General features: G+C 41.6%; 2 protein-coding genes and 1 long non-coding RNA gene across 4 annotated transcripts; 1 reads left to right on the forward strand and 2 right to left on the reverse strand.

Moving 5' to 3' along the window:
* Window positions 1-724: 724 nt before the first annotated feature.
* On the reverse strand, window positions 725-10,343 carry akirin1 (akirin 1). The gene is made up of 5 exons (XM_035629691.2): window positions 10,139-10,343; window positions 4,197-4,343; window positions 2,215-2,343; window positions 1,345-1,416; window positions 725-1,248 (listed from the first exon to the last, which is right to left on the reverse strand). Exons 1-5 carry the CDS (start codon window positions 10,341-10,343, stop codon window positions 1,238-1,240), a joined length of 564 nt encoding a protein of 187 aa, XP_035485584.1. The 3' UTR covers window positions 725-1,237.
* Window positions 10,218-11,817, forward strand: LOC118304888. The gene is made up of 2 exons (XR_004792117.1): window positions 10,218-10,360; window positions 10,739-11,817. It is a non-coding gene; the product is annotated as an uncharacterized LOC118304888 (long non-coding RNA).
* A 56-nt stretch (window positions 11,818-11,873) lies between these two features.
* cnr2 (cannabinoid receptor 2) lies at window positions 11,874-17,648 on the reverse strand. 2 transcript variants are annotated; one of them, XM_035629690.2, is made up of 3 exons: window positions 16,302-17,065; window positions 14,211-14,289; window positions 11,874-14,072 (listed from the first exon to the last, which is right to left on the reverse strand). In XM_035629690.2, the coding sequence occupies exons 2-3, from the start codon at window positions 14,275-14,277 to the stop codon at window positions 13,030-13,032; spliced, it is 1,110 nt and encodes a 369-aa protein (XP_035485583.1). In that variant the 5' UTR covers window positions 14,278-14,289; window positions 16,302-17,065; the 3' UTR covers window positions 11,874-13,029. The 2 variants fall into 2 exon arrangements, with proteins under 2 accessions (XP_035485583.1, XP_035485582.1); XM_035629689.2 differs by lacking the exon at window positions 16,302-17,065 and adding an exon at window positions 17,130-17,648 and having other exon boundaries at window positions 11,875-14,072.
* Window positions 17,649-21,311: the final 3,663 nt, after the last annotated feature.

Here is a 21,311-nt window from a genome sequence, read left to right on the forward strand (position 1 = left end):
CGTCGTCCCTTTCATTGACCGCATTGCTGCCAGCTCCTCCGTTATCTCAAAGTCTTTCGTTATCCCACGTACAAAAAATGAGTAACTGGGCTGTGTTGCGGACATCACAGCTCTCATCCAGAGCCAAGGAGAAAAGTTCGAAATTGTCTGCTTTGCCTTTGACTTATTTGCGTTAGATTGCTAAATTCCCATTGACCTCATGCGGGCTGGATGTGGTCCGGGGGCCGTACAATCCCCAGGTCTGGTGTATATAGTACTAATAATCAACTGAATACAAATGAATATTGGAGAGCTGGGGTTTTATATTTTGACTACCTTTTTTGTTTATGCACTGTCACTGTCCATTGCTCATTATATCAAATTTGTCATCTGGATTTTTGTATAAATGGCAAATTCTTGAATAACCCATTACATATAGTGATACACAACAGAAACAAATGCTTGAGGACAGTTAACGGATAATATTAGGACATTTCTATTGATCAACCATTAAGCTCAAAGCGACATCGTTATTCAGTTGTTTTCAAGTTTAACAACTTTCAATCCCAACTTTAAAAAATTAAAATGAAAGTCAAGAAATTAAAATGTGAACATCTACAACCCACTCTTCTGCTGATAAGGAACATGTCAGCCACCATTGACCTTTTTGTGAGCTATTTTTTGTAATTACTGATATTGCTCTAAATACAACGCCGGATTTAATATCAACATCCCAGACGACGGGTTTTAATCACAGAACTTTTATTTTTTTCAAAAGGGAGAAAAATCCACATTCGAGTAAAGAGTTGTGAGAGGGGAGAGGAGGGGGGAGGTGGATGGGGCAAGATATGTAGGACAAGGTGGGAAGCTGGAGACATTAAATACAGCTGCTGGGAGGTTATACAGAATGATCATATGAGCCAATAAGCTTTTCTTCTACAGCGCTGGCAAGAGATTTGACACAGATCTGCTTTAGTCAGGATTCCAAGAAAGGGCATATAAACAAGAAAAAAAAAGGGAAAAAAGAGGGCGGGCTTCACACACAGTTTACCTTTCCGATTCTAACTTTTGGCCAGCAGCAATAGTTTTGAAGTTAAGAAATCAACTTTTGGATTAAAAAGTAGATAAATCATGGCACCCAAACAGTTTGAGTTGGAGGGGGGAAAAAAAGGGAAATAAAATGTAAATCGAGTGGAGAGGGGGCAGCCAAAGAGCAGCCGTCTTGTGAGAGGAAGCTGGGATCTAAATCCACGTGAGTTCAGGAGACATCTGAAACAAAAGGAAATGATAGATGATGTAAACCCTGATTTGAAAAAAGAAATGTGTCGTCTGACAAGAGGATATATATGATTTAAAGATACTTACAACTAGCAGGCCGGGCTCCGTATCTTCGCATGATCTGGTCTTGTGTGAATTTCACAAAAGATTCATATTGTTCTGCGAAGAGAAGCAGATGGAGATGAGGCGGTGATGAGGCGGATCACAGAGCATGTTCACACTCAGCCGGCTCATTTTCAAAACAGGTCAGTGTGAAAATGATTTGAATCCACATCAGCGTCACCGGGTCTCTGTCCACACTGAGACAGCTGAACAACAGGAAAATTGATCTCTCCCTTTCTTTCACTTCATCCTCTCTTCACTCGGCAAACAACACTGCACATCCCAACCGTCATCTGGTCAGGCTCTCGGGTCTCAGCTTGTTAAACCCACGTTGAGTCTCCTGCTCTGCGATTACATATATTGTGTTTTCATACAGCTAAATCCCTGTTATATAGAGGTTCTTATGTTACTTCCAACGAGGTCAGGTCGAGTCAAGTAAGGTTTATTCATATAGCACATTTCAATGTGCATAAGTAAGTCAATAAAATTTTATAGTGCCAAATCGATACATACATTACTCAATGCACTTTACCTATAAGGTTGCGACCTCACAATATTACAAGGAAACCCAACAGTTCCCACAATGAGCAAGACTTGGTGACTGTGGAGAGAAAAACTCCCTTTTAACAGGAAGAACCGGACTCAGTTGTGGGCGGAACATCTGCCTCGACCGATTGGGGTGAGAGAGAGAGAAAATGGGTGAGAGAGGGGGAGGAGCAGAAGGATGTTTCTCATTACAGCAACACTTCAACAGATCTCCACTGCCGGACTGTTAAAAGGTGAATCGTGAGTCTTGGTATTAAAGTGCTGGGGTTTCATAGTTTTCATTTACTTAACTTCAAGGGTGATTTTTACCTGCAAGTTTTGTGTTAAGGATCTGTTCGTACTCCTCCCGGATCTTCTCCTCATGGTCTTTGAGCAGGCGCTCGCACAGGTAGCTCACCTGCCTCAGTGTGAACGAGGGCTGGTCCTTCCTCGAGGCACCTGTGAAATACAAAAATCAGGTCTGCAATAAAAAGGCTGCGTAATAAGGTGAATGAGTCACGGACAGGATCGTCGTCTTCCAGGAATAGGCGCAAATTTACAGCTTTGCTCCCCGTCGCCCCTCACCTCTGCAGGGCCGACAGGGACATGCAGCGGTAATGTTGTCCCCTTTGTGATGGAGACACAGAGACTCGTCAGTGTCTCCATCGCAGTGCAACTGGAGCCAGCCCTAGCCAGCTGATTCATTACCCAGAGGCCTTTGAGGTCTGCTATGAGCCGGTTCGACTAAAATGTTTGTAAATCACAGATGGGGACGGCAGAAAGTCTGAAGGTTTAACAGAGGTCTCAGAGGCAGTAAGGGGCCGAGTCATTAACAGACCAGTCAGTCAGAGTGATCTATGACAGCGTTCAGCAGAGCGACTGGACAGAAGCTCAGGAGCTTGAATTACACTCACACCTCGACTCAATATATCAAACTGATCCACAGATTTTCGGGAAGCAAATGTGTTTCCAAAGTGGTGGAGAAGCAAAAAAGTGAAACGACCATGTTTGTCAATATGCATGATTAATTATGTTAAAGTTTTTCTATTCAAAAATGAACTAAACCAAATTATATGTAAATCTGCTACAGTCTAGGTACATGTACACGTGTCAGTGTAGTAAGTAACTGACCTTAACTAACCATGTATGTCTACCACTACACAGAACTTCACATTAACAAAGTAAAAATTCATGATTGAAAAAAAAGCGTATTCACTATTGCTCTTTGAAGCTGAAGCTGTAGTTTGCTTTCATGTGTTTTGTCTTCTGTGATTTAGAATTCTACATTTGAGTCTATCAACTGGTTTACAAAGAGGAGTTTGTCTCGTCTCTTCCATCTTTGAGCTCTTCACATTATCACATTAAATTATTATAATTTCTTAGATTTAAGATTAATATACTTAATCCAAATTTAATCTGTTGTGTTTTTAGACATGACGAAACATGAGTACTGATCAAATGGCGACCTGTAAGACATCACTTACATGTAACAGTCCTTAGACAAAATGCATTTCAGAAGAATAAGACAAAACTTCCATTAGAGAAACAACTACAAACCTTTCACTAACTCATGTGGAATTAAAATCTCTCTGCCCTTGGGATGAGCCTCCCTCTTGATATACGTATTGGTCAGGGCTTTAGGATTGAGTGACCTTATAATCTTTAACTGTTGGATGAACAATCAAGCATAAACCTGCCTTACAAAGATGTATCTTTTTGGTTTCTTTGATGGTTTTGCTGTCACTTCAGGGTTCTGGAGCTGGTGTACAGTACACTCTGACATTAGCAAGAAAAGTGAAACAAGTTTGCTCACTGATGAAGACATAAAGACTCACTATAAGCAGACTCGAATACACTTGCTAGCATATCAACATTAGGGCTACAAACAATAAGGTATGTCTGCGACGAGAACATGGTACCAAGAACCAGATAAGAATTAGCTCAAGATCAAGTCCATCTTTCACAAAACCCAAATTACTCTGGTGTCACTAAATGACAATAATATATTGGATCTGTTAATCCAACAGCAAAAGAAAGGAGTTCAACCAGCAACATACATGTTCGTAATGGTGGTTCAAGTGGTGACAAGCGTCCTTACACTTGAAGTAGAATGGGCCATACATCCATCTGATTTATTTTGAATTAGTAGTGTTGGTCTCTGCCTCAAACATCCAGTGGTGGTGGGGCTCTAACTTGCACCAATACAGCAAAAGGTACGTCTTTACAAGAACAGAAAACATGGAGCTCTTGGAGTTGCAGCCCTCAAAGAACCGAGTAGGGATTTGTGCCCAGTCAAAGGTAAACTCTCCTACCTGGTGGGGAGCTGGGAGCATTAAGGGATGAGCTGGGGCTGGGGGCGTCACTGGAGCTACAGGCCTCAGTCTGGGTGAAGGCCCCTTCCAGCTGCCGTCGCCTCTGGATCCGACTGTACTCCTGTCGGAGGTTCTGGAAGATCTGCTCTGTGGGGAGCAAACACAAAACAATGGTAAGATAAAACAAACTGGACAGAGAACGCTCGCATATGTTTCAACACGACGCAAATTCCCAGTAGACTCCCGCAGAATACACATTCCAGGCTCTCACTTTCTTTAATAATGTAACGTGCTACTCTTACTACTGCAAGTTTTATTCTAAAGCAACACTCATGTAGTAGAGACATTTCAGGGTTTCAACAATAAGTTGTCTCTGTCGTTATTTTCATCGTAGAAAGCTTCCTTGTCCTTGGATATCGTTGTATATTCAAAGAGTTGTTGAACAGTGATTCCGTAGAGGAATGAAACGACCAGTATTTTCAATAGTCTTTGATGTGTTATTTCAATAATACACACACCACGACCACATTCAAACAATGTTGGATGTATTTCAGCATGAAGAAGTATTATTACAGGGGGGATGTAATCATCCAGTGCTCACAGTTTAGTTGGAAGTTGAAAGCGACCGCTATGCTCACTTCCTCTGTGCTATCAGTCACCCAAAATGGATTCCAAAACAAAAAAACATTCATGGACAGGAGGTGGAAGTCTGAACTTAACATACCAGCTACAGCTGTTGCAAACACACGACAGCCAACTTAAGACACACCTCTAGATCTTGTGACTGTCACTTTCACTTCTCTACTCCTGATGAGGCGGGCTTCATGCCGAACTACAACTGGTGAAAAGGTTCAGATCTGCGCTTCAACGTAAAATCAGCCGTGGCTTCAATGTCGTGAAGTCAATTACGCAACTCTGCAGAGTGCCTGTAATTTGAAACAGTAGATACAGAACCTTCACATCGCACGCATACACACACACACACGAGTAGAGCTGCAACAGTTAATCGATTAGTAATTGACTACTACATCACCAGCTATTTTGATAATAGATTAATCAGTTCAAGTAGTTTTATGGAGAAAAAGAAGTCAATATTCTATGATTTCAGCTTCTTAAATGTGTATATTTTCTGGTTTCTTTGCTCCTCTCTGACAGTAAACTAAATGTCTTTGGTGTGTGGACTAAACAACACATCATCTCTGGGGTTTGGGAAACACGACATTTTATGTACCAAACAACTAATCCAATATCGACAGATTAATTGATTATGAAAATAATCTTCAATTGCAGCCCTATACACTATTTAGACTGACAGATGGGAAATAAAAGTGGGCAGTGACATCAGTTTTTGAGGAGCTTGACTGTTGGTTGGACAAAAACAGCCCTGCTAACCACGTGACATTTAGTGTCAGCTAGTACTCTGGGATATTGTGTTTGGCATTTTAAACCACTTTCTGACATTTTATAGACAAGGATAAATTGATTAATAGAAAAACAATAATGTATAGGAAGCAATTCCACAACTTAGTTAGTTGAGATGTTCCATAATTAGGACTCACGCAGCGTAACCCTGCTGCCAGTGTCAGAACAGCTTAAACTTCACAGCCTGCACCACATATCTGATTATTAAGGGTTAAAGTTCAAGAAAAATCCTGGGAAAAACAACAGAAAAAACCCCATGGCGTCAACAAGAGCTGATAACCAAATGTAGTACAGCGACTTAATCTTACTCGGTCGGCACAGCGGGTGAAGTCGCTACACATGTTGCTCCTCTATCTAGAAACTGTGCCCCATTTATCTTGGGTGGGGAGAGAGAGCCAGAAGCCTTCCTCACGAGTCAGTAAGCTTGTTCAGATAGTGAGCCACTTGCTGCCATTTCTCTGCATGGGAAAGTCCTTTGTGCTTCTGGCTTTGAATATGCTATACACGCAAAATTATTCTACAAACAGTTTCTAAAATAGCCATGTTATATGCAGTTATAACACGGCATATGTACCTTCACCGAGACTCTTCCTCCTGCTGCATGTGGCCTCTGAAACCGTTCCAGCTACAAGTACGTCAGTTCACATCTCGCATTTGAAGGTGTCTCGAGTGACTGCCTTTGTTCAGATCTCACTACCCCCCCAGACCAAGATAATCAACGCACAACTCTATAATAAGAAATAAGATTTGTGCGCATTTGATACAAAAACCTGCTCACTCCAACACTAGTTACTGTAAAGTTTTACTGAAGTCTCCGTCTAATGTCGAGCGTAGTGGGTTTTTAGCCAGCAGTCGCTTCCTGCACAGGCAGAGACAAAATTAGTCTTGATGTTTCATAGTTTAAAGTTTTATTCAAACAACACAGACAGCTATCTAAACAAGTGATATGACTCCCACGGGTTGTGAGTGGAATTTGACAATGATGTTATTAGCCACTTCCTCAACACACACAGTGCCTAGAAGGGGGTCTTTGACTTATTGTGCTGCAATACATGGCCCTCATAGTTATCATATTATGGGGTGGAAAAGGTTATTTTCATTTCTTTTCTGCTGGGCCAGGGAGGAAACAATGTTATGTTGGAAACTAAATTTCGTGTTAATGTGAATAAACCACAATTTTAGACTCTCTGTCTCTGAATGCAGACAAAAGATTAGCTGATGAGAACAGTCTCAAAGTAATGGGTCCAATTAGCTGAGTGTTTATCTCCTGGACTGTATTTAATAAAAGTTAAAGTAGTGAATTCAGATTTCTGATTTTGGAGTGTGCTGGAAAAACGGTTAGACGTTCATCACCGACCAAGGATTATCAGGACTCGTGGGTTCATCAGACTGACAAGAGAAAACACTTTCCTGCTGCCTGTGACTTCACGTTTCTGCCAACTACTAGTAGCTTGACTGTGGGCGTTGCTTGGCAACAATGACCCTGCCACAACCAGGGCAAGTAATCAATCACAGAGACTTCCGGGAGCCAGGGGAACACAGTTGAGAAAGCCTTGGCTAAAAGGCTTAGGCACAGGCCAAACAGTGAATACGCCGGGAGATTGGCCAGATAGATTGGACATGCTGCTGGAGAGAAAACAAAGCTGACTCATTTGATTTCACCCGAGGATGCTGTGGGATTATGTGGGGAGGTGGGTTTCAAATGTCCACACTGCCAGGAAGTGGGATGTAATGTATTATGGGTCAGTTCCAGTTGCCCTTCTGCACAGAACAATTTAAGAATGACCGCTATCAGTTTCAGAACAGCACAAATGGGAAATACCAACTAAACTAAGGCTGAATCATTTCCAGACTTGTCTGATCAACTCTTGTGGGGCATTTGGAACATGTAGAACCAAATAACAGAGAAGCTAGATTCTCAATGGGTTTATTATTAACCCTTCCATACAAGTATTTGGCTATTTCAGGATTCACGGCAGATTTATGACGATATGGCCCGTTTTCATATGAGTAAAAACAACAGCATGTCTGGGACCGTATATCACATTTTTTGTTTTTTACAACCTGAGAAAAAAGGGGCATCACATGGCACAGTCAGTCATAGTCCAGTGTGAGACCAGTAGTTTGTTACTATATTATTATGTACATAAATAATGTCTAACAAGATGACTGCCACCTGACCTATATTGTTGCACTAATGACTTGCCTTGACTGGAAAGACAATGCCAACATTTTGAGAACTTTTTTACAAAAGTAAGTTGTGTTCTTAGCAAGTGGGCAAGAGAGGGGGTGTGTGATGTTGAGGCTGGTAACTGGAGCTGAACGGTATAACTTGGCAGTATACCTGAAGTAAATGCCTAAATACCCATGGTATAGTAAACACTTGGATCAGGTGGAGATCCATCCGATCAGGCAACTGCTGTTTGTAGATTTCTCTGTACGAACAAGTAGTACATGGCATTTTCATCTCCATGTAATAAATCCATTGATACTCGTTTTGATCAAGAGCTTGCCGCACACAGAGCAGGCCATGTTTATCCTGCTCCAAGCTGTAAACCAGACAGAAATCCAACCAACCCAGCCTTTTAGGCAATATTTACTCTCAGGAAGAAAAAATGAAAATAGGCTTGTCTGTCATCTGGGGGAATTTCACCCCAGCACAAGCCCAGACTGGCAGCCAGAGAATGAGGTGGAGGAGGACCGAGATGATCACATCAACATCATGAAAAATTTACCAAAAGACACTTTGGTGTCGTCCTATTCCCGGGTCGCGCCTGCACACAGCCCTGCTCACAACCCCGCTCACCACAAGCAAACCTGACGCTAAATACAAAACTGCTTTCACTTGGCAAACCCACAGCAGAAAGGCTCTCAGCACCAGTCCCACGGGGGGCCTCTTTCTGGGTGAAGGTGAGCATAATAGCTAGTATCTGGACGTCATGTCTGCTGTGGACAAATCTACATTACTTCACCCCTGCAGCTGCTGTGCTGTAATTCAGCAAGGTCTGAAGGAAACCGAACACACCAAAGGCCTGTTGGATTCTTAACCTTGCCCAAGCCACATAAGCAATGTCAGTCCAGATGGAGCCTGAAATAAACAGATCCCGAAGATTCATTTTGGGAGCAACATAGGTACACCGACACCCATTTGTCGACAAATCATAATAAGCGAGCCAGCTTGCAGCAGGCGACAGGTACACTGTGCAAATCATGGCTGTGTGGGCCTTTGATCAAAAACAATCTGAGCAAAGGGCTTTCGTTTCTTCTTTCGGGTAACAAGTTATTCCCTCTCCTCCACAGGTAAATCTTCCATGAAATCCTAGCCAAGGAGCACAGAATTAAAGGGGGGAGACCACTGAATGTGATTACTCATTGTTATTCAGAGACGTTGATAATCTATTATGTAAAAAAAAAACTAAATCCACAAATACTCCCAAGTCATTTTATTTGCTTTGAACTCTTTTTTGGGGGGGGGGTTACTGGTTCGGAACAATACATCCGTGCATTGTGGATGCTCCTGTTACAGGGACTGCCATTACATGGTCGGTGGCAAGATGGAAGACAGATTCCACAGCAACAGGAGGTTCAGCTGGCACAAGTAGCTACGCTCATTATGGCATTGCTCTGCCAGGAGTTAGCCACCGGGCTCAGGAGAGACGCCTCGTCGCCCTCTATAACACTTAAAGTGATCGACGGACGCTGTATTTTTATTTTATTCACAATTAGGCCCCACTGCTGTCGTGCAGCCCGCCTCTCAGCAGGGATGATCTTGTGGCTACTTGTTCGACCCCCACACCGTCCGACACTCACAGAGGAAGTGAACAGAACAATGCCTTCCGGGAAAAGAAATGGTTATTGTGCATTATGGTAACACCCGTGTCGCACTGAAGCCAAGGGGACATCTCCTAGCTAACAGCCTGCGACGATGTGAGGCCGTTCGTCCCGTCAGGACGCGCCGACGGGCTCTCGGGCTGTCACCCCGGTGCTAACAGCACGAGCCGGGCTCTTTTGTTTCTCCGATTTCGCGTGCGATCGAACGCATCGATCTACATTTCCAGACCCGAGAGCCCGCACCGTCAGCCCGCAGGTCGCAGTCCCACGGCCACACGTGAACGATGGTGGCGGTTAGCTGAGCAGCAAAACGCGCATATTTGAATACACGTCATTATGGTTCATTAACAAATCTGCCTTAGCCTAAGTGAGCTAACTGAGCGAACTATTCAGCCAGCTGGAGGGAGGCCACCGGCGAGCTCCTTCAAAGCCACTTCTTACTTTAAAGCCACCTTCGATCTGTAGTCAATCTGTGATTGGTTAAAAAACGACCTGTGTCGGCGAGTTGGCGGCGACGTCCCCCTTCCTGTCGATAGCTTAGCCCCGCTAGCCTCCAACCCCCATTCTGATTATCTCAACAAGCTAGCTATCCATTCCATTCCACTCCACCCAGACCCCCTCCCCCCATGACACCCACCCTGAAACGCGGGGGGGGGGAAGAAGACGTCAAAGCGGGGTTCGATCCGTACCTGGGGTGAGCCTGTGCTCGCCTGCCGTGGCCGGGGGGGACATCGAGTGCGTCGGGCTGTCGACCGGCGGGCGGAGGTTGCATCTCTGCGGGGACGGAGTGCCAGGAGTCCCCGGTAGTGGATTGCACCTCCTCCGCTTGGGAGACTGGGGACTGAGGAGGGCCTCAAACTCCATCGACCGCTTTAACGTCGCTCCGCAGGCCATGTTAGCTGAACACAACGGTGAGCCAAGACGCGTCGGAGGGGGGAAAAAAAAAAAAAATGACCCGCAAAAAACTGGGGTTCAACGGCCGCACTCGGTACGTTTCAAGTCCCTCGAATGTGTTCGGTCTTTCTTCCTCTCCACAACAACGGCTCTCCTCTCTCAGCAGCGAGCCAACGGCCAAGCCTGCCTGCTGGATTTTTAAAACGTCACAATGGCGGACTGTACCATTAGAGGAAAGGGGGGGGGGGTAACATTTCCACCACGAATTATTTTTTCAATTTATACTGAATTTAACTGTAGCTGTTATGTAGGTTTACTTTTGAACGCGCTGTGTAAAAATAAATTCTATGACCTGTTTTGCTTTTGTGATCTCATTTGCCTTCCTTTCGCTGCAGCTTCCTGTCGCCCAACCCCATCGTGACCAGTGACCGCCTTCCGGTGAACTCGAATTGAAGGTTCACGAGACGTCTGGTGGTGGTGGTGCTCCGGTACATCAGGAGGATTCAAAAACACAATGTGAATCCAGTGGTATTTATTAGACTTCGATCTCCTCCGGTAGACAGCAACATTTTGAAGTTATTTTTCCTCTATCAACAACAAACAGCCCCCTATATGTTCTATACACAGGACAATGTCCCTGCATAACAATGACCTGGAATAAAGGCCCTTCGCAGGAATGTGTTGTTCAAGAGCTTCACTTACTTAACGTAAATCCACCAAACTCACTATTTATTAAAGTTTAGAGATAGATTTGGCGCAGTGTCTAATCAATTCAAAATAAGTCACTTCCTGAGAGTACCAAAAGGTTTTAAATGAGGAGTATGATTTGAGAGGTGCAAAAAAAAAGAGAGGACAAAAATAACATTTGCAGGATAGGTGAATTCATAAAAACTATAGTGAGTAACTGAGAACATGTAGCACACTTACATTTAAATATTTAAATGTGTTAAAATAGTATATATAGAATGTCTGATCAGAAAGACACAATGGCGTCTATACAATAGGGTACATATACTGTAGCCTAATCCGATCAAGGTGTAGCTACAGCCTGCAGAAATCAAATATTATGTTTTATTGTAATGTATCATTTTCTCAACTGTTGTTTTTCTGTAATTGCCTTTTTCCTTTTCGATAGTGTCTTACCTTTATCATTGATGTTATTGATTGTAAACTGAGATAAATTTCAGATTTCAAAGGTACGGTACCCACACTAATAGGGAATTGTTTTGTATGCGCTGCACAAAACATTTGTATTGTATAAAGAGATAGTTTACTTTCTGATCTCATCTTGCTATGATTGATCAGTTGCATGTCCCATGCTATTCCCATTGTATCACATGCATCAATGACCAGTCACACATTGGCTAGAGTCTATTGTTTTCAAGTAACCCCCCTGAAAGTGCCATTGTCAGCCATTAATCTACGTTTCATGTGCAAGAATTGTTCTTCAAATAAACAGAAAATAGAAAATTAACTCTTGTAATCTCTGTTTGGCACAAACATGTGATAATAACTTTCTCACTGGGATTAAAAATCTTTTTTACATCCAAAACAAAGAAAAAAATGCAGCTATGTTATCAAATAATCTATGAAAAGAACGAAATACTCAATAACGATTTGAGACTTTTGTGACACTCCATTTTATTGCCCCACAGTATATGAAGCTGTGAGTTGAAGTCCATGTCAGTTATGTGCAGCTGCTGGCTGTCTCTGTTGCAAAGAGTGTTCTAGTGCCTGTTTTCTCTTCCTGGCATGTGCCTCTTTTACCTCAGCACGCAGCTTGGATTCAGGTGGTGAACATTGTGTGAAATCCTCCTATGCATGGGGCTTTTGTGGAGTCCTGGCATTCATGTGCATATAGGTTCGACAACCGTCAGGGTCCCCCTTTCTTGCATGCTCTGGGACAAACACTCAAATACGAACAGGCATTTGAACTACAAATAACGGACCCAACGGTAAACTTAGCTCCATCGGTTCACAGAAAAACATTTTTCATATAGGAGTGAGAGCTTTGAAGCAATGCTATGGGAAGGCAAGAGGTCAAGGTGATTGGTTAGATGGCTACATTACATCATCTCACTTAAAACAGCTCAAAGCACACTAAAGCTATTGCTTGACCTAAAACAAGTGCCTAGATATTTATTTCCACTGAAATATATCCCGAGTTAATAGTCCTTCCATTGATGTTATCACAAAATATTTCATAAAACTACTTTTGTCCTACTGTACATGCAAATAGATGACTATAGCCTGAAATCATACTATGCTGATCATAGTTTTTGGAAATAATAATAATGGCTAACAGTTAATCATAAGTTAATTAATCCCCAGTGTAGTAAATGTTGTGATTAAAATAAAATGTAATGGGGACAAACTATTTTGCAGTGTTAATGTGTTCTTCCTACGAGCACTGTCTTACAGTTGTTGCCTGTAAACACAATATGTCATATGTTTTGCCAAATATAGATTTTCTGATGTTCCTCATCATCATCAGTAACTATCAGGACCTTTTTAGCACAAATTATCTTGTTCGAAATATCAAGTTTTACCAGCTCTTAATCCTGCAATTGTAGATTTGATTCTTAGTCTACAGTAAAGTTGGTTTTGAATGGCCATTTTTTTTTTTTACCATAATCATTTCCCATCTGTATATAGCTTTTTAATTTCAGTCCTCCACCCCCTACATTTAGACGTCCAGCTGCTGACTGTTGGCAATTTCTGTTGAGATGGCAGTGAAGTTGTCTTCTGCAGAGGGTAGTCCCGGGGTTAAATCCTCCGTTGATGTTTGACACCTCCCAATCTCACACAACCGCTGTAGTAACTGGAGCAGAGCAACTCGAAGCTCTCTGCAGCGCAGGGCATACAGCAATGGGTTGACTGCAGAGTTAACCAGACAGAGGGTGCTGCAAAAGGCAAAGGCCCTCTGTTGGGTGTGGGTCAGGATCACTGAGACATCAGCTAACATGAAAGAAAGTGCCGGAAGCCAGCAGCCCACGAGTATGAGTAGGATCAGGCCAAAGGTACGAGCCAGCCGGATATCCATCCTCATGCGGTTATGGCCTGCCCCTGCTGGTCCCTGCATGTTGGCCATGGAGGATTCATGACGGTGGGCCTTCCACAGGATGAGAGCATAAGCCCCCAAAATAAGAGCCAGAAACACCAGGATGAAGCTGGTCCAGCAGGCCAGATATCCATGGTTGATGTAGGGAAACAGACGTGAACAGGGCGGAGTGAGGCCTGTGGGGCATCTCCAGCCCATCAGAGGCAAGAAGGAGATGAAGATGGTGGCACTCCAAAGGATCAGCATGCTCAGCAGGGCTCGCCGGCGCGTCAACAACACCTTGTAGTTGGGGGCCTGGTAGATGCAAAGGTAGCGGTCCAGAGCCGTGAGCAGCAAGCTTCCCACCGAATTAGTAAAGGCCATGGTGACACCGCCTAACTTAAAGAGGTAGGCAGAGGGGCCGTCTCTGTGGCCAAAGAGGTGGAAGTCCAGAAAGCTGGTGGTGAAGAAGCAGCTGGCGAAGATGTCAGCCAGAGCAAGGCTGCCAATGAACAGATAGGAGGGCCGCTGCCGCAGAGAGGCCGTGGCACTGATCACACCCAGTATAAGAGCGTTTTCAAGCAGTGTGATAGGACCTGCCAGGAAACAGATGGAGCTGATGGCGGTCCTCTCTGCTTTAATCAGGACCATGTAGCATTCCAGATTCTCACAGGACCCATTAAAAAGACCTGGGGAAAAACACACATTTAATGAAATATCCTTGTAGACAAGTGAACTGAATATACAACCTCCAGCTTTACCACATTTGGTAAAAAAAATAACAGAAACATAGTTATGAAGAAATGTATTTGCCAATGACTGCATACCTATTTGTGATGAGCCGTTTTTGGCTTCTGTGGGTCCTAACGAAGCAGGAGTCTCCCATTCCTCCATTTCACCTACCCTCTGGATAATTCAGAAATAAAGTAAATTATCATTGAATCTGTTGTTATTTTTGAAACTAACAATAAATAAATGAATGTATCTGAGACAAAATTGCTAGTAAAAGAAATCAACCAAGATTTTGACAAAGCTAAGGTAGACATATTACCTTAGCTGCTGCCAATGAATTAATGAAATTAATTAATTGCACACAGACTTGAGAATGAAATAATGGAACCCACCAGAATTTGTTAACAAAATGCAAGTATAAGGACAAAACAAAATAAATAAAAACAGCAGCAGGAAAATATTTAAAAAAAAAAAGTATTTTAAATAACTACTTATTGATAGCAAATCATCGCCTTGAGGTTCTTTCATCAAGCGGAAAAAGACAAGAAACGTCCTGTTGATAAAAAGATGTGGATTCCGTGGTTAAGTGGGAAGATGTGACTACATTTCTTTCTCTTTGTCAATATTGAACTTTGCTTAAAAGGAGCATTAACATTGGTGAGTCGTGACAGAACGTCCTTTATAGATAGTCAGGGCAAACACACAATGATCATTACAGCATCAGGTGATGATTATATTGGAGAAAGAGTCACAGAGTGCACGGTGGATCAAGAGCGAGCCGTCCTTGAGGAAAAAAAGATCACATTTAGTTCCAATCAAAACATCTTCATTTATTTATTTATGTTGGTTCTCCAATATGTAGAAGAAAAATAGCACAGTCAGTTAGATAATGTTTTGTGTGTGTGTGTGTGTGTGTGTGTGTGTGTGTGTGTGCGTGTGTGTGTGTTTGTGTGTGTGTAAATCCTACAAACCCTGGGGCGTTATCACTTCCAGCTGCAGGCAGAGCATCAGCTGTAGCTGTACACTGAAACATGGCAGCTTCTATGTTTTTTATGCTTTTGTGTAATAGGTAAAAGATGTTGGTAGAATCAAACAAGATAAAGTCGCTTTTAGCAACTGCTGGACAAAGATGGAATAAAGCCACATTCAAATCTAAATTTAAAACTGATTGGTTTCTTGTTTTGAATCGAGAGCAATTTAAAATTAATTGTGGCACTGTAACTGGGTTATAACTGCTCTATTTGTATTTTAGTTGCATTCAATATTTCCTATTTTAAATCTCAATTCCTCTACCCTAATTACTAGTTTTATTGCTTGTTGTTTCTGAATTTCATTCTGACTGGGGTTTTTTTCCCTGCGTATATAAAGAGCATTTCACATTTTCCTTTCCATTTGACATGTGCTTTATGTCCTGACTTTGATCTCTGGTGCTCTTTTATGAATGTCTAAGTATCTAGAATGTCTGCAGCTCAAAAATATCAGGAAACCTGCTGTATTTGTATTTAACAATCTGTACAGTGACAAGTTGAAGGACATTATCATTTATTATCTATCATTAAAAATATGTTCCTTTATTATTTGAATAATTGCCAATGTAACTTTCTGATTTTTGATTTATTGTCACTTCTTTAAAATACACTCAGCACACATGGGAGTGAAATACTGTCCTCCACAGATCAGCCACACATTTAAAATCAGAGACAGATAGATTTTATTAACTCAGCTCATCCATGCATCGAGCTCTACCTGCAAATATCGGTCTGAATATTATCATATTTGAAAGGATGAAGACTGCCCCCTTTTGGAAGTAGATGGGATTGTTTTTTCACCTGGGCTCTTAATCGGTGGGTGAAGGTCACCACTGGGTTGAATGGTCGGTTGTACAGTGCATCACCTGTGTGCAATTAATAGATTAAACTCTATGCGGGGAGCTGATGTTAGAGGATTTGATTTAAGTAAATAATGCTGGGATAAAGTGGAGAGGCCACCAATACTATAACTGTTTGCGGAGCGGCTTGAACATGGGCATATGTTTCCCATGTAAAAGCATGATGCAAAAACGTCAAACATCTGCAAATCACAGAAATCTTGGATGAAAGGTTTTCAGGAAAAGCAGGGGAACATTGAGCAAAATATATTTTTGAAAAAACAACATCAATATGGAACAAGGAAAGTAGTCGGCTTACATGATGCAGTGTAAGTGATTGCTGTGCTCGGAAGACTAAAGGGAATGTTTTCACCCAATCAGGTCACCGTGCCCTTCATCCCATTGTTTTCCCTTTACTCTGCTTCCACTGACCATTATTTCAGTTATTCATCACCAACATGACATTGCCTCATGAAAGCAAAGAAAATATACATGGGCAGAAGTGGCAGAATGACATCAAAGAGCACCTTATTGACTTGAGAGACAATAACTCTCATTTGCACTCTTCTAGGGAAAAAGCGCATGTGCTGTGGACATTACACCAACCCAGGCTCGCTCCTTTCTCCCTTCTTGGTTTGCAAAGTTGAGTATTTTGACTCTTAAGAACGAGTCAGCCTTTAAAAAAACAGTTTTCCCCTTTAAGAAAGAAGCAGCAACAGTGCATACAAGCAGCATTAAAAAAAGAGAGAACAACAAATCAACGACAACCCATTTTAGTCACATCACTCGCCGCATGCACACTGAAATGTGATGTGGCAATAATCCCTTGAGCTACTGTTGCAGCCCGCCACATTATTTCAAAATATCACAAGCCCTTGTGGCATAAGTCATGAAATAACTCGTTTTGTAGCGGCAAAAGAAAAAAAGGAGCCTTTTCAGATCAGATCAAAAGTAGCAGATCTGCTGCACAAATACAGCTATTGAACACAAGTGTAGTTGCTCAAAAATAAGAGGCAATTTTCCGTGTAACTTCTAAAAACATCTGTAAATTACATGTGCAAAGCGACTTCATCCCAACACCGACTCCAAGCAAAACGATAGATAGAGAATTTTGAACCTTAAAAGAAATAACCTTTTAAGAGCTTACCTTGGGTTTCTTTTCTTCTTTTCACTCTCTGTGGTTTTCTGGTTTGAGTGATATGATATCCGCTCTCAGTCTCCCACAGTACAACCACAGCCTGACTGCACAATCTACAGACTGGTGACAAAGTGCAATGAGTGAGGGGAGAAGATATGGAGGGTAGCTGTGATGACAGGGGCAGAGACACAGAGAGAGAGAGAGAGAGAGAGAGAGAGAGAGAGGCAGAGGAAGGGGAAGGGGGAGGCAATGGAGAAACAGATAGAGAGATGAAAGACACCAAATGATGAGGTTTTTAAATCTGATGACTACAGATGGAGTCTGTGATGAAACTGAAAGTAAAATGGAAGTCAATTTCTTTTTGATTTGTTGAATAAGAAAAAGATGAAGTGCAGCTCTTCGTCACAAATCCACACTGAAATGGATTTTGTCAAATCAAACATTTCCACACGACCAAAGTGTCATGTCCTTCGCGGCCAAAGCGTCTCAAGCAGCTCTGGGGAGCAGAGCACTTAGAAATGGTACTTGGGTGTCGGATGCTGGGTGTGAAAAAACACCCCCCCCCCCCCAACATAGCTAAAGGCCTCTCGCCATTGGATTATTTGTACGATTTTTTCCATCCTCCTCTTTTGCTATTTACTTTCCAACATGTTCCATCTTTATTTGTCAGACAGTATCTGCCATCACGCATACACATCCTCTCTGTGTGTCACATGGTTTATGCTATTTTTAAAACACGCTTTCTCGAGGGATTACAAGCATACCTTAATTGCTTCTGCGTAAAAAAATGGGTTTCTATCAAGTTTGCTCTGTTTGTTCAAAGGTTGTATGTGTGTATTAGAACAGATGATATAATAAAACTGTTTTTCCCTAAGTGCCGAAGGGTCTGTGCCATTTGATTTTTCTACTGTCATACTTTCTCACCCACATTTTATTTCAATGGGGTATTTTGAATTTGAAATAGCTAAACATGTTTTACGTATTGAATTATGGCGGTGCAATTGCACATTCACAAGGACTCTTCTTTTATATTCTGCACCAGTCATGACTGACAAAAGCCTCCAGAGGACAGAGTGTGATGCTACTTGTAGTACAACAGGGGGCAGTGCTAAGCAACCCTGAGCTGGTTGACAGGACAGGGACTCAGTAACGTGGCAGGGTGAAACATATAAATGATGTTGAGTTTAAAAGTTTACTTTGTTTTTTAAATCATTATTGTTTTTCTTAGATGCTGAATCAAACTCGCCTAGCACTCCGCTCTGCAATTGAAGCCTTTTAATTTAGCTTATATGCCTTTGGTTAAAAAACATTAAGTGTACCAGTACTTTATATAACTATTTAATCATGGTCACAAAATCACATACCGGGGGCCTTCTGAAACAAATTAGCAACCTATTTCAGCTTCTCAATTTAAGAACAGCTGAATAACACAGAAACTGGGGCTAATAAACATATCAAATTATAGAAAATAGGTCAGAAAGCGCCGTTCTGGACTAAATCCACGTGAAAAGAAGCTGTCCTCAAATGAGGCGGTGATATCTGGTGCACTGACCGTGTCCCTTTCGCCTCTGACCTGATGGATCCAGCAGGCCAGAAGGCAGGAAATTCAATTAGCAGCAGACAGCACAGCTTCAATAAGATTTCCTCTCAGTCACTGTCTGGCCAGGTGCAGCACAACAGAGCAGACAACGGGACAGGAATAAAGTCTGCATTGTTCGATTATCAGCTGGATGACATCATCCGGATGCTCAATCCCCTTTCTACAAATCATCATGGACACAAACATCAGGACCATAGCTTTGCTCTTTCTGACTGATTCGGGCTGAATCCATTAATCAGATTTCCTCTACTCATTTCCAGATTGCCAGACCTTCAGAGACCAGAGCACCACCAAATATGAAAACCAATAAATCAAATTACTTTGCGCAAAATGGTTTAATGATGCTTGATTCTTTACTAATTGTACTGTTTAGAATAATAAACAGTGTAACTGTAAAATAAAATTGTATTCACAGAAAAAAAGTGGAAATTAAAATGTACATACTGTCCTAAACTGTAATGTACACGACGCAGTCCTCTGCTTTAGCATTTATTTAAACATACTTAGTTATATTTGAAAGGGTATTGAGGATTTGTGATGATTTTCATTTGTACTCAGATCAGTAGGAATTTGCAAAATTCTTATCACAAGTCCCTCTAAGCTATTTGGATTTGTCATGTTCAAATGATACAATTGACTGTTCAATTATGTTTTCTGCAGAATTTAAAATGCCGTTATAGCAAGGACATGGACAAAAATAAGCATTTGCTCTTAATGGCGACTCGAGCTGAACTTATTCAGGGCATTGTTTATTTCATTAAAATGCCAGAAAATGACCTAGGAAATCATTAGGAAGTTGCATACCCATAACATATATATATATATAATAAAGGTCTAAGTGCTTTTGCAAAGTTTTTTTCATATAGTCAAACAAATAGTGTCTAAAAATACTGGAACTGAATTATAAAATACACATCATGCAATTGATTTTAACTGTACAATTTTTGACTGTAACAAGTTAAGAAGAAAACTCTGAAACCCCCAGCAATGTTTTTACTGAGGACTTGACCTCAGAGTCGTCACCGGCATCCACAGGCCTGCTTGACATTTCAGCAACTCAAAGATTAATTGTTGAGTGAATGATTAAAAAGTCTTATCACTGTGCTATGGGCCTGTTAAATGTTGAGTCTCCAAATCGGCACATTCTTTTGAATGTTTGACAATATTTTAACTTTATTATTTATTTCTAATTATTCATTGTTTTCGTTTTTTGGTAATCTGCCAATTGAGTATTACATTTTTTGATTTCTACATTTTAAAAGCAGAGATTAGAGCACATCTTGTGTGTTTGTTAATTATCCATGTTTTTCCTCTGTGTTACGTGAATGTGTCTCACCAAACTAAATGGGAAAATAACAAACAAGGCAACACAGAAGAGAAATTTGATGTGGCTGTGTTTGCTGGCAGTATGAAAGGTCTGATATGGGCCCAGCTTATTGCTCAATGGTGTGAAACTGTTTCTACGACTGTCCTTTCCAACTTCTCTTTGTGTGGGTTTGTTTCACAAGAAATGACAAACTATTCAAATTCATGTCAAACTCCTTTTGTCATTCATATTTGACCCTTTACACCCAATAACTTCCGTAAGTGGCCAATAGGACAGAGACTGAGGGACCATCTGGTTGTCTGTGGCTTTGTGAGGAACAGATTGAACATGGCAGCTTTTCCACACCACTGTTGTTTTCTATGTCTTTCTGTGCGCTTTCCAGGATGGCCTACTGTACATTCACCTTGTATATGAGGTGTTTACCCTCAAAGCCTTTGCTACTAGTTATATATGGAGATCTGTCGTCTCCTGTCTACTGTGCGACCTACAGAGAACTGGTGACCTACTTTCCATACATAGTTGGCTCTTGATGGGCACACCCCCCTTCAAAGTTTGCTTCGGGGAGTGTCCTTCCACGGCCTTACGCTGGGAGCATTGGCTGACAGGCTGTGTTGTGTAACTCTTTAAAAAACCCAGACTCTCAGGTACAGGAAGCGTAACACTGACGGTGGACTTTGTCATGAGTTAATCGGTCATGGTACTTGTTATGTGTTTTCAAGACCTGGACCTGTAGACTCCCATAAAACCTGCTGAAAGACTTTATAGTATGGAAGAAAGCTGTAATGTCTTATTAGGACAGAGTACGGTTGGCATTTTTCAAGAGAAACAATCTGCTGTAAGGAAGAGGCTAGATCTGTACTGCTGTGGAAAAGAAGAAAAAAACAAAGTTGTACTACTGAAATGTATACTCAGCTTTTTTGACTTTTCCTCTAATCTTTGGGTTTGTTGTGAAATTTTGGACAATAATAGTTATTTAAACAGAACCAATCCCAGAGTTTTGGAGGGGGAGTCACTCTTAAGAGGAAGTGCAAACAATTCGCATGCGAATGTGACGTGTGTGTCTGTTTGTTTTTTGGTGAATGGTTTTGAAATCTCTCACTTTGAATCGTTAACGTGTCTTTTATGAGGTTGTGATTTGTTTTAGATGTAAAATCTTTAATCTGAAAGCAGCAAAGTGTCAGATAAAGGTAGGGCAGCCTTAAAAGTAGTATAAAGTGGAAATACTTGAGTAAAGTGACTATGAATTAGTATCTCAAAATTGTAT

Source organism: Scophthalmus maximus, chromosome 1 (assembly GCF_022379125.1).
Source record: "Scophthalmus maximus strain ysfricsl-2021 chromosome 1, ASM2237912v1, whole genome shotgun sequence".
NCBI lineage: Eukaryota > Metazoa > Chordata > Actinopteri > Pleuronectiformes > Scophthalmidae > Scophthalmus > Scophthalmus maximus.